The 12984-nt window shown below is 34.5% G+C and overlaps 1 protein-coding gene across 14 annotated transcripts in view; it reads left to right on the plus strand.

Moving 5' to 3' along the window:
• Map2 (microtubule associated protein 2) overlaps nt 1-12984 on the plus strand; it is a 202984-nt gene that overhangs the window by 144340 nt on the left and 45660 nt on the right. For all 14 annotated transcript variants that reach the window (XM_033764590.1, XM_033764591.1, XM_033764594.1 and 11 more), the window contains 2 exons: nt 7264-7377; nt 9410-9487. In XM_033764590.1, coding sequence (XP_033620481.1) covers nt 7264-7377; nt 9410-9487 — 192 coding nt within the window. The remainder of the gene's footprint in view (nt 1-7263; nt 7378-9409; nt 9488-12984) is intronic.

Here is a 12984-nt window from a genome sequence, read left to right on the forward strand (position 1 = left end):
TACTCTAGAACACAAGATAATCATTTTTATTCTAGAATATCTTTGGACATGAAGAAATAAAAATTCTATCAACATCGTTGCTTTTTGCTAAATATACTGGACTTTGCACTTTTCTCACTTAATGTCTCATTACTTTGCTACTTATAGATTCTAGCAGGAAGTCTTTATCTTTGATTTTGCTTGTTTGAAATTTTTCTTAGGACATAACTTTGCTTTTGCTTGTTTGAAATTTTTCTTAGGACATAACTTTGCTTTGGAACTAACTTGGTGTTATTACTGAGCTTATCTATAATGACATTATTAAATAATAATGGAGGGATGGCTTAAAATACTTTTCTTCTCATTTTTCTTTTTTTCAGCATCAGTGTTTTAGTTTTCAGAGTTTCATAACATAGTTAATTGCATCGTACCTTCCTCCATAAGATTACTGAAAAATCTTCTCTAGTTATATATATTCAATTATAATTTGGAAATGACAATGAATTACTATGTCCACTTAAAAGTGGCTTAAAATCCTTCAAGTACTTTCAGGTGCTGGTACAAAGAGAATCTTCATGGGCAATATTTCGTAGCACAATAATAACCAAAGAGAACAGAGAAGATGGACAATGACTTTTTTAAACGCCTGTAGTTTGTGGGAAACTTGCTAAGCAGAAAGCACATAAGGTTAAGAATTCATCTAAGGATATGGTTTGCCCACTTATTCTCAGAAATGTGTTAGGACCGGTGGAATCTGCCAATGCTGGTCTCTTTGATTAATGCAAGGAGCCAGGGAACAAACAAACAAAAACCCTAGCAATCTCCTCTTTTAGTTTCTTTCATCACCAGTTGATTACAGCGAAGAGTTGACAGAGGAGCCGTTTACTCTCGAAATTAATCATGGAGCAAAAGCAGGGAACTTTTCTTCTTTCCCTATTTTTATGAATTTATCTAGCATATTTGTTTAGCAGAGCACTTCAAACTACACAGAGCTCTCCTTGTTGACTAGTTTCCAGCAGCAGCAGCAATTAACATGGGTCTCCATGGCAACCATTCTGTACCCTACTGAGAAAAACCTTTTCTTGACAGGAGCATTCTGTCTTAAATTGTTTTGTTTTCCGTTTTTCCACAAGTGTACAGTAGGCTTATTTGTCATTTCTTTTAACACAGCATTATTATGTCTGTGATTCTTAAAAGCAGAAACATTTACTGACTTTTATATCCGTATGGTTGAATTTAATGTCAAGTATTTTACTTCTCTCTTAAAAACCTGAGGGAAAAAACAACACCAACAACAACAACAACAAAAATATGTTCTCAGGCATAATGCCAACTTGCTTAGTCTCTGTATTCCTAGTCTAATTGGTGAACCTTTGCCTGTTCAAGTAATCATAGCTGGTCTAAGGAAAAGAGGAAGGGTTCACATTCAAAAACAAATTTCTTGATCTACCAACAATGTCATATATCATTCAGCATTTTCAGGGCTATTGAGAGAACTTCAGCACCACTGATTTTGTTATTAATCAACCAAGCAATATTGATAGATTAACATAATAAAGTGACTAAACCAAAAATACATGCTAAAAACAGACCTGTCTTTAAAAATTTGACATGATAAATACTTTGACCAGAAGGATATGTATGTCATGAATCGACTTCATGACAAAAAATAGAGGGCTACAATGGTTATAAAGGCTTCATAGTACAATAACCACTGGGCAATATTTAATCTGTGTGCCCTTTAGCGTTGTAGTTTACATAATAAATGGTAGGAGCCTGTGTTTTATTGATCATATGCATAATTTATGAAAACACTCAACATATATCATGTAATTGTCACAACACACCAAAAGAAGAATAACGCTTTTATTCTCGGAATCTGAAGGTCAGAGAGACAGTCTCTTAACCAACATCTGGAGGTTTTTAAGAGTTGGATTTTTTTTTTTTTTTTTTTTGGTACCAGGGATTGAACTCTGGTCCTTGTGCTTGCAAGGCAGGCCACTGAACCACTGAGCTAAATCCCCGACCCCCAGAAATGTTTTTTAAAAAGAAAAAAATTCAATAGAAATGCAAAGAAATGGCTAAGCAATTTTGAAAAAAAAGAGTTGAAGGCAGAATTTGATTCCATATTTTGCAAAACTAGAACATAGCCTTAAAAAAACATATATATTTTTACTACAATTACGTCAATCAAAATGTGATTTAAAAGAAGCAATAAATTGCTTTTATCTATTATTGTGCCAGTTTTTCTAGTTGAAGATTGTGTGGATTAAGTAATATCAACAAGAAAGTAAAGGGACTAGTAAAAACTTATATAATATACAATATGATATTTATTCATTACTTAAGTGAAAAAATATATATAGCTTAGTATGATACCTTTTGGGTATTGCTAAGTAGCTTTTGTAGTTGAAAATATATCTCAGTTCATTTCTTAAGCTTATTTACTTCCAGCATGTGTTTTATTAATATCAAGAAAAAAAAATATTTCCTTCTAGACTTTAACTTATCTACCAAGGACTGGCTTGCTCCTGACCCCCATCTCTGGCTGCCTAGCATAAATTTTCAAAACAGACTTCACTTTATCTTTTTAAACATCTGCTTGTATAGTGGTGATAATGCTATTATCTGTTACTCTGCTCCTTGCATTTGTATCTTTCTTTGTTCTTCTATCAGCCTCTAATCAATAATGTTTTTAGAAGTTATGAGGATGAATTTAAGAAAAATAATTTACTTTTAATATTTTTCTTCCAAATGATTTACAGGCAGATCTTTTTATTAGATTAACTCAAAGTTATAGTTCATTTTCTTTAGTATGACATTTATTCTCATGTTATGAAACATTCTTGTGTTGTAGAAACTGACTCATTACCATCATAATACTAATGATAAGGTAATGCATATAACAAATTAATATTCAAGCACTTAAGATTTTTACTGCAATATGAAGACTATAGGAGCTAATCAAAATTTTGTGGTACACAAAAGAAAGTAAAAATATTGCTACCCTCTTGAAGATAATTTCTAATGTAAACCAAAAAAACGTTAATTTCAAAAAAATTTTAAAAGTTCATTGAACCTTTCAAAATATCAACTAGAATAAGCAGTACTATATTTTCAGCTATGAAAATCAATATTAACTTTTAATTATTTATAATGAATAATTTCCTAAATTACATATAATAGAGTCATCTCTAATCTTCTCAATAACTAAGTCCCATGTACAGTTTTGTACATGTGTTTGGAAGGTAAAAGCAAAACTAAAAAATTAGAATAGAAAGTAGAAAAGAGGACAGAGATAAAGAAAATATGCAAATGAGCTATTAAAGTGTATTCTAATCTTTTATCTTCAAGGGTATGTTATGTGTTGCTGATTTTCCTTAGGTATTGACTGGGGGCGGTATCATGCCTTCTAGAGACCATCTAGAAGATGGTCCTGAATTGAGACTTGCTGGCAAGAATCTTGAGCAGATGGTAGCCCAGAACCTACCCAGGCAGAGAAATGGTATGGAGCCAGAAAACAGAAAACGAAGACAATATTTACTTCTCTCATAGCTTTGTTTTGGAAAAAATACTTCCCTTGGCCATCAAAGTAGCCATCCTCATTAGCAGTAGTGGGATGGCAGTACTGTCAGATTGTTATAAAACTTACAGCCTCATTGGCCTAGACACTGTTGCTCTAATGTGAAGGTACAAAGTCCCGAAGAATGTATGACCAGGGCAAAATATAAACATCTTGATGAGCAGCTATTTAGAAGTCTTCCTTTTATTTGCACTCTTTGATTTTCAAGTCCATTTTCTAATTATGTAATCGAGTCCCAACCACAACTCTAAGATACATACCGTCAGTACTATACTACTATTGCTACTTCTATATGGTGAGTGAGGCTCGGGGCACAATGCCTTTAAGCAAAATTCTTCGATGGAATAGCTAGAAAGTAGCAATGGTAAAGTTCATACCCATATTTCTCTGCATTGAAGTCTATACAGTTTCTTCTAATCTACCCTAAGAAGTCAGTTGTCTCCTCTATACATAAAAGTGTGATGTTTGGATGGATGGATGGATGGATGGATGAATGGATAAGGAAGGGAAGCCTTTACTCAATCTAATCTAGGTAGGATGACCTCTAGGTTTTAAAATATTATTATGTTTGTGTTTGGGTCCAGTGCTGGGGATTGCACCCATGGCCTTGTGTATGCTGGGCAATCACTCTTACCTCTGAGCGTCAACCTACATTTTTTATTTTTAGAGTCTGATTCTGTTACTGTCTTCCATTCTCTTACATGTTTGTTTGGCACATTTACCCTTAACTTTCCCTTAATTTACTGAAATCATCAATGATTTCTCTGGCCCCAGGAATCTGACTGTAAAGAAGAAATTCACCCAAAATATCAGCTGGCTAGATCTGTTTGGAGAATATTTTAAAGAAAATTTACATCATTGAAGTGCTTTTGACAGCCCTTGCTTAGAGGAAGCCTTTAAATTGACAGACTAATTGAAATCCACAGAACAGTCTTATGCTGTTTCCCTAAATGCACTATGAAATTTTCATAAAAATTTTTAAAGAAAATGTATTATTTCCTACTTGAAAAGATTTAATAATTTTATCCTTCCAAAGAACATGATGTCAATTAAGCCAATATGACTAACCTCCCCCATAGCCTGTTAGACTATTCTTGAAATATCATTTCTCAAAATTTATTAAGTTTATTAAAGGAAAAAAATTTACCATTTCTCCCAAGATTGGGTTAATTTTCTGAATTTTTCTTAAATATGTACAAAAATAAAAGATATTTATTTATAATCTCTTATTAAATTATAACTGAAATACATTAGTTTTTCTAGACAGAAAAAAGACTAAAATTTCCTACAATTATCTGTCTAAAATAAACATATTATTCTGATGAAGCTAATTTAGCTCACACAATTGAAATGTGATAACTAGCAGGTTGTTTGTACATTTTGTTTAATTTGTTCACACCCATATTAACCAGATGTAAGTAATAATGAAATCCTTCCTAAACTTGTCTCTCTTAAAGTATTTGTAAAGCCCAGTTAAACAGTACTCCATGATGTTTCTTGGCCTACACCTGTATGAATGCATCCTTTATGTACTTCTTCTCTTTTATTATTCCTCAACACTTAAAATAATTCATGCTGATGTCAGAACTAAATGCAACCTCAAGCAGAAAGGCTGAAATAATGTTACACTGCTCAGTTATAAATTGTTCCTATGAACCAACAGATTCCTACATTATTTATACTAGATTATCTTTCCATTCTAAAAAAATATTTGATTTGTGTAAAACACCTTAGATCCTAAGAAACACTGTTCTAAAATATATCAAATTCTTAAAATAGTAATATGGTAAATGGTATGATTTGGGGGCTTTAAAGGCAGTAGACATAGTAAACATGAATTATTTCTGATGTATAAATATGAATAAATTTTTCAGGTTAACTTTTCATCCTTTCAAAAATTGTTAGGCATCTAATCTGAATTAAGCTCAGTGAAGAAAACTTCAAGAATTGCAAACAGCAAAGAAACAGTCATTGGTCATGGAACTTACCTAGTAGTAGAGATGAGCCTTGTGTACAATTTTGCATAAATGCTAGTAGGAAGATGCAGGAGTGACCCAGAGGACAGGAAGCTTCTGTATATGCCCCAGTTTAACTGCACTTGCTCCAGCTCTCAATACTCCCAACTTTCTATAAAACACTGGGGCGTTAGAAGAAGCCACTTACTTTGATTGCACTGAAAATTAATAAGTGTAACAATTCTCAAAACTCCAAATAATTCTTTTGGTAATATTGTTAAGCAATTTAGAACTCTAAAAGCTCCTTTCAAACTTAATTTTCTGTAGCCATTTATTTCATTTTATTTTTAGTGCACTAACTATACAGAATGAATTTCATTTTAGCATATTTATACATGCATATAATGCATTCATCATTCCCACTACCCCCGTTAGCCTTTCTTGCCCTCCCTTTTACTCTCCTCCTGGTTCACTTCCTCTTCTCTCAGAGTTTCCCTTCTTCTGTAGCCTTTTTGATAGTATTCATTCTCACTGAGGAGCCCATCAGTTTCAAAGAATGTTCAGAAGACCCCCACCCAACATCCTGGGCTCAAGACCACTCACAGCCCTTGCTCCTCCTCTGCCTCTCCCTCACAGAATAGTGGTGATGATCAATCGTATTTACTTGGAGTAAATAAAGTACCCAACACCCAAAGTTAAAGGAAGAAAGGTTTATTGTAGCTCACAATTTGCAGAGGTTTCAGTTCATAGTTTTCTAGCAGAGGGGCATCACAGAAGAGAAACAGTTCATGGCAAAGCAGGGCAGGCAGAAGGCAGCTAGCAGCAAGTAACCAACAAGGGACAGATTCAGCTTTATAGTATATCTAGACTATCTGCCCTAAAGGTGGGTAACACTCACACCCTTAATCCTGGCATCATCGCACTGTGAATCGATCCCAACACCACACACCTTAGACCCAGCCACCTCCAAAACCCCCAACTATGACCACATGAGGCTTTGAAAGTGCATATAGATGCAAACCGTAACAATGGATTAAAATAAAATTACAATAAAGAATATATTCTAATATCTTGACTTTTTAAAAGCATTTCAGGCCCCAAACTAGTTATTTTTGCCGCTCACTGAGTAATTATTTTAGTCATGATCTTTCTGGTTTTCAATGGAGCTACTGTACTTTCAAGATGAGTGTATGTCATATGACCTTTAAAAATAAAAATCTTTAAAACATCTACCAACTAGAAAAGACATACTTTAGAAAGAGTCCATCTGATATGTCATTGTGTTTCCTTGAAATGTTATCTTCTCAGATCCTTTAATCATAGGTATACATTTTTGAGGCATTGCTTCAGATTTTAAATCATGTTTCTGCAAGTGTGCATAATAACATTGTTTGAATGATTTTGCTAGACCAGTGTAAGCAGACTGTGAACATACTTTCAGTTAAATCCAAAATAAAGCCTCTTTTCTTGTTTAATTTGTTTTATTAAATATAAAGAAATTAAATTGTTTTAGTTTATGTAAACAACTTTTGAAAAATAAAATGCCATACAGGTTAATGTCAACTTTCTTTTATCAGTCTTCCCCCCACCCCCACATTTTAACTATATTTTAAAAATTGTATTGTAGTGCTTTGGTGAAAAGAGCAAAATGAAGTTTGAATCTACTCCACTGTTTGGTTACCTTTCCTTTTTTGCTACCTGCTTCAAACTTCTCATTACAGTTTCTACTGTTACTGTTTGTTACAGAGGAGGTGTCTGCACGGATAGTTCAAGTAGTCACAACTGAGGCTGTAGCAGTCCTGAAAGGTGAACAAGAGAAAGAAGCTCAGCACAAAGAACAACCTGCAGCTCTGCCTTTAGGTAAATGGAGAAGAGCCTCAAATCCAGGGTTGGGTCTGCTGCACCCTGACAGTCTTCATGTTAAAAGACAAGTTATATCTTGCACAGTGTCCTACGTGTGATGCTCATTGATCATCTACTGAGATGCCTCACTCCTCCATTGGCTCCTTGGGGGATTTTGGCAGTTTCTAGAGTAGTAAGCTTACAGTTAGATGTTCCCCTACGTAGCCTGTAATTTTTCGTTTTCTAGACCACTAGAGGATTACATGAGCACTAATGCACAAGGAAAATGTCCTGAAATTTCCAGTTAGAGGTAGTTACTTCCCTTTATGGGTTTTGGTAAATGATTATCTACACCATAGTCTTGTTTCTGTCTCCCTAAACTGGCTACACAAAACCTGAGATAGAGCTTTGTTAGACTCTTTAGTGATTCTGTATCACATATGAAGTACTGTCCACTTAGCTCACCTCTGGGCAGTCAGATAGCGCTGCTTTCTTGCTTGATCACACATCAAATGCCTTCCAGTGACAGGCAGGTAATGTGGCACACGGTTTCTCAGAAAACACTCAGTTTCCTGAGAAAACTGCTTGCTGCCTCACTCAGTCATAGGTAGATAGAAACATAAATAGATAAATAGACATATAAGTATATACATGAAAAGATACAAGGAAAGACACTCTCTTAGGTTCAACATGTGTTTATTTCACAGATACATATACCTGATTTGTAAAAAAAAAAAGTGTGGCTTCTAAGCCCTAAAAAAAGAGCACATATCCATTTTTGTCTTTTATATAGTCTAATATATCTTAGCATTTGATTTTCTTTTATTTTTCATTGAGTTTATGGGTACTTTTTAAGTATATAATACAGTTACATTCATCATTGGGATCTTGTACCTTTACATGGCAGATCTTGGTTCTCATTTTTTCCCCATACCCCAGCCCTCCCTTCATTCAACATTTGATTTTCTAATCATTAATAAAAAGTAAAGGCTGAAAATATTTTGCTCTCCCAAAATAATTATAGAATATACACACTATTCTCTGAGTGGTTTATCAAGGACTATTTTTCTGCTTAAAATAGAGAGGGGAAGTATATCTAATATAAAACATTCTTCTTCAAACTCATTTTTTAAAATTTGAAACCATAAAATACTCCATGTGAAACCCATAGTGTTGGGGAATTTAAAAAATCATCTGAGATCCCAAAGCTGCCTCTACTAACTAACTGTTTATAAAAGTGAAATTTAGGTGATCTTTAAAACAATGAACCTCTAGCCTTAAGTGGAAATATTTCCTTTACAAATTTCATACCCTCATAGGAGTGGGTCCTAACAAAGGTCAGTATCCTAAGCAGAAAATGGTAGAGTTCACTGTCAATAACTTACAGCTTCTACAGCTTTTCTCTCTGTCCTTCTTTGTGTGCAGGGCTAAGGCTAGCAGATGACTCAGCTCCCACCACTGCATGGTTTCTGTCTGAAACTTGCCTCAGGCCGTGCCAGCTTCATTTTCTGACAGTACTTACAGAATATGGTTTTGACATTAGACTCTGTGGGCAAAATGTTATTTTTAAAAGATGTTGGCTAATATAACTATCAATGACCAAAGTAACATTTATTTCCAGGTAGAGCATTTGGACAACACAATTTAAAAAAATTTTTTTTTTCACTCAGACTAGCCTAATCCAAACTAAAATGCTTACCTGCAAGTGTTTTTATTTGCTATATTATGACCAAATAAGGTATCTTATTATTTGAACAAGTAGACAGAAATTAATGAGATGAATGATAAAATCTTAGCTTCCATCTCTACCCCATTTTTGTGGAGAAGACAAAAGAACTTTTTTGAAAAATATGAAATGTTTATCTTTTTAGTCTATCAAATATGTGAACCAGGTAATGGGCCTAAAAATAGGTTAAATGAAAGTTATTATTGAATCTTTCCCTGAATTTCCTAGAGAGGCCTTTTCACAAATGGAAGAACTGTCCCACAGATCCACTAACCCAATAGGATTAATTGTTGTTATCTCATTTCTCCATTGTTTGATCTGTAGCAGCTGAAGAGACAGCTAATCTGCCTCCTTCTCCACCCCCATCTCCAGCCTCCGAACAGACCATCCCTGTGGAAGAAGGTAAGTCCTGCTGGATCCTTCCAGGTTTGTCTTCTCAAAAAGGGTTAATAAACATCAAGCCAGAAGCCATGGACTTCAGTATTGGCCAAATATCACTCAGCTTTGGAATTATCTGTTTTAAACAGTGAAGAAATGAAGTCCTTAAATATGCAGTCATTTTACTGATGCAAAAATCAGAAGAATATGATAAATAAAAGAAGAAAAATCTACTGAATAAAGGAAGGATAATTTCATGTTTAAGTTGCCAGAACAACTATAGAGAACCATTTTACTTAATGTAGTGCTTGAGAAAGATGCTACAGTACTGTCTTATAAGTGACTGAATAAAAATAAAAGCAGTGTAATCCTGTTATAGCAGTAGTCATATTTACTGAAGTCAACAACACTTGCTTATGGAAGCATCAGAAATTGTCCCTGCTTTGCTCACCATATATTTCCAAGGACCTCCCCTGGGCCAGATCCACAGCAAATTCTAAATAATTATTAATGAATAAATGAAGAAGTTAATGCAGGAATTTGTGATAGTGAGAGCAGTGAACTAAGAGCTGATACTAGGGCTTCTTTCCTTCTGCGACATGTTATTGCCCATGAATATATTCATGCACTTCTTTGACACAGAATGCTGCATCAGCTTTTCAGTCCTCATCAATTAAAACAGAGGGGTGCTTTTGAAGAGTACCCATTCAAAATCTCAGATGAAAAGCACTGAACTAAATTATGTTGAAACAGCAATCAAGCAGGAGCTCTTTTCCGACTTTCTTGGAACTCAGAGTGATCCATAAAAGTTACCTGACCTAAGTCAGAGGAACAACAGTGGTCTTCTTGTACTTTTCACACACTGAAACCAGAATTTTATAAGTATTTTATTCACTTACTTCATTTGTTTTTCATTTTGGCCTCACTTTATCATTCATTTTAATGTGTTAAAAACAATACCGTTTGTCACAGAAGACTCATCTTTCTATAATTAGCCATCCACTTTATTTGAAATATTCTCTGATTTCCTAAAAACAAAAATCTAAATCACTGAACTATATATAATTAATTCTAATATAGTTTATTTTTGTCACAGATATATAAACCTAAACATTTTTACCAAGTTTTTTCTTTCTGAAATTGAAGGTTTTTCTCTTAATTTAAGGCCTGAAATAATGTTAAACAAACAAAATTACTCTAAGGAGGAAAAATGTAGGGGCAATAATCAATGCATAACAGCCACTGACTATTAGTACATTATCTTTAATTTTTTAATTCATATATTTAATAGATTCTTTTTGGCCTTATGTTTATCCATTCATCCACATACCACCTACAGTGTTCTGGGAACTCTGCAAATTCTGAGTGTATGCTAGTGAACAATACAGGAGACTTGATTTTTAAGGACCACATTGTCCACTGGAGAAGAGAAGTCCAATAAATAAACTTTCAAATAATTTCAAATTGAATTAGCACTAGGAAGGAAATCAGGGAGTCGTAAGGCAGAATAGCAAGGGAAGCTTTATTTCATTGAATGGTTAAGGAGACAGTGGAGAGGCCAAGCCCAGAAGTAGGAGGAAGTGTTGACCAGACAAAACTAGAAGAAAGAGGCATTTGGGTCAAAGGGACCAGGATGCAAAACTTTTCAGATGGGCAGGAAGAGCCAGTGTTCCAGCAAAGGAAAACATAGCTAATGGGTAGTGCGAAAAGCGCTGGAGGAGTAAAGGAAAAGCAGAGTATGAGAAGCCAGCCGGGGTAAGGGTCCTGGATTTCATTCCAAATGCAGCGGGGGAAACTTTAAATGACAAGTGTACTTTCCCAGGTCACTAAAAAATGCTTAGAAGCTCCTGCTTAATGCCATTCAAGTATCAGAGAATCCTCTTAACCCAGAAGGGGATATGATGTCCACACAGCTGGTCTATTGCAAAAGTCTTCCTGAGGTCAAGTTATTGGCTCTTACTTCTTTACAGAAGCTCCAGCCAAAAAGGAAGGCAAGCCCTCCCTTCCATCTGAGAATTCACCCAGCCCACTTTCTGGATTAATAATGGATATAATGAAAATATAAATCAATAAAGTACATAATCAGTTTCACATTTTGGTTACTTATGTCAAAGTAACCTGTTCAGTCACATTTCAAAATAGCTTTCTCCAAATGGTTTCAAATATAGTCAGAGGAAATGCCAACCTAGTTATCACTGAAAGTAAATAACACAAAGTTATTTGCAAACCTAACTGGTATTTTTTTTTTTAGAAAAGTAATAAACTATATGAAGCCCTGATGTCTTTCTTTTGAAAGTATAATCATTTTTTATTTATATGATAAAATAAGAGTGTACATTTTATTAAATTCCCCTCATTACACACTAAATAATAGTATCACCTTAAATAGGTGAAAGAAATGAGGTCCAGGCAAGGTATTGACTCTTATTTTAAATCACAGTTATGCATAGCAAATAACAGGTTTTTTCAAAGTTTAATTTTGTCAGGAAATAAATTAGTGAGCAGTCATACCTTTGAACTATTCAATTTTAAATCTAATTAGTTTGCAAAGATCCATTCCAATTTCTAGCAATGTCCTGTTTACAGTAGGTATGGTAGAAAGGGAGCAGGTAGTTTCTTTTCTTTGTCATGCCTTTTTTCTTCTTTAACACACCTTTAAAGCAACTGCCATAGTCTGATCCTTTTGTACAAAAGGAAAAGAGGTCTTGGGTTAAAGTAAGTTTTCAGTGACTCTGGGGATACATTAACATTTTATTAACCATCAAACATTTTTAAACTATCCTTTTCCAAAGGGAAAGCATGAAAGCTTCCACAGAATATAATTTAATATATTAATTGCCATAATATATAAATATTCATTTATTGTAATTATTGTAACATTGATAATTCCCAGAACATGTGCTTATTCTAGGGAACATTTACAAGGGATTTTGATGAAAAATTTTATCAAGTAACATGCTTAGAAAGGAAGCTGTAGTACAGTTTTCCAGTATTATGCTAGCTATGATGTTTTCTAATTTGCCTCCTTTTATTTTTTGACTCATTCTTAGTAATTGATATTTGAGCTGAGGTATTAGAATTTGAAAGTCTGTGCAAGTACAGTGGGATTGTCAGAAAAAAGAGCCAGGAATCCTGCTGCCCTCTGAGGTTTGTTCCAGAGTTCTAGAGTAGGCTTTTTTCTGTCAAAGATTTGGCAATGGTAATTGCTAGTTTAAAGCCAGTTTCCCTCTCCATCATGCCGGCGCAGCATTAATAGAAAACATAGACATCCTCAAGATGGAAAGGGCTTACAGATGGTAAAGAGCTGTGGACTGGGCCAGCTGCCTTTAGCCATCCTCTGGGGAACACAAGAGGTAAACGCCACAACAAGCAGAAATCAGAATCCCCGATGTTCCATCAAGTGTAGTCTCTCCTAAAGGTGATTACTTATTTGTACTCCTGGGGGCTGACCAGCTAAGACTGGTTTGAAGTAGTAAGTCTTACCTTAACCCAATAAAAATTTTCAAGTAATTTTAAAAAAA

The sequence above is a fragment of the Fukomys damarensis genome, unplaced genomic scaffold (genome assembly GCF_012274545.1).
Source record: "Fukomys damarensis isolate Sample0158 unplaced genomic scaffold, DMR_v1.0_HiC HiC_scaffold_16, whole genome shotgun sequence".
Lineage (NCBI taxonomy): Eukaryota > Metazoa > Chordata > Mammalia > Rodentia > Bathyergidae > Fukomys > Fukomys damarensis.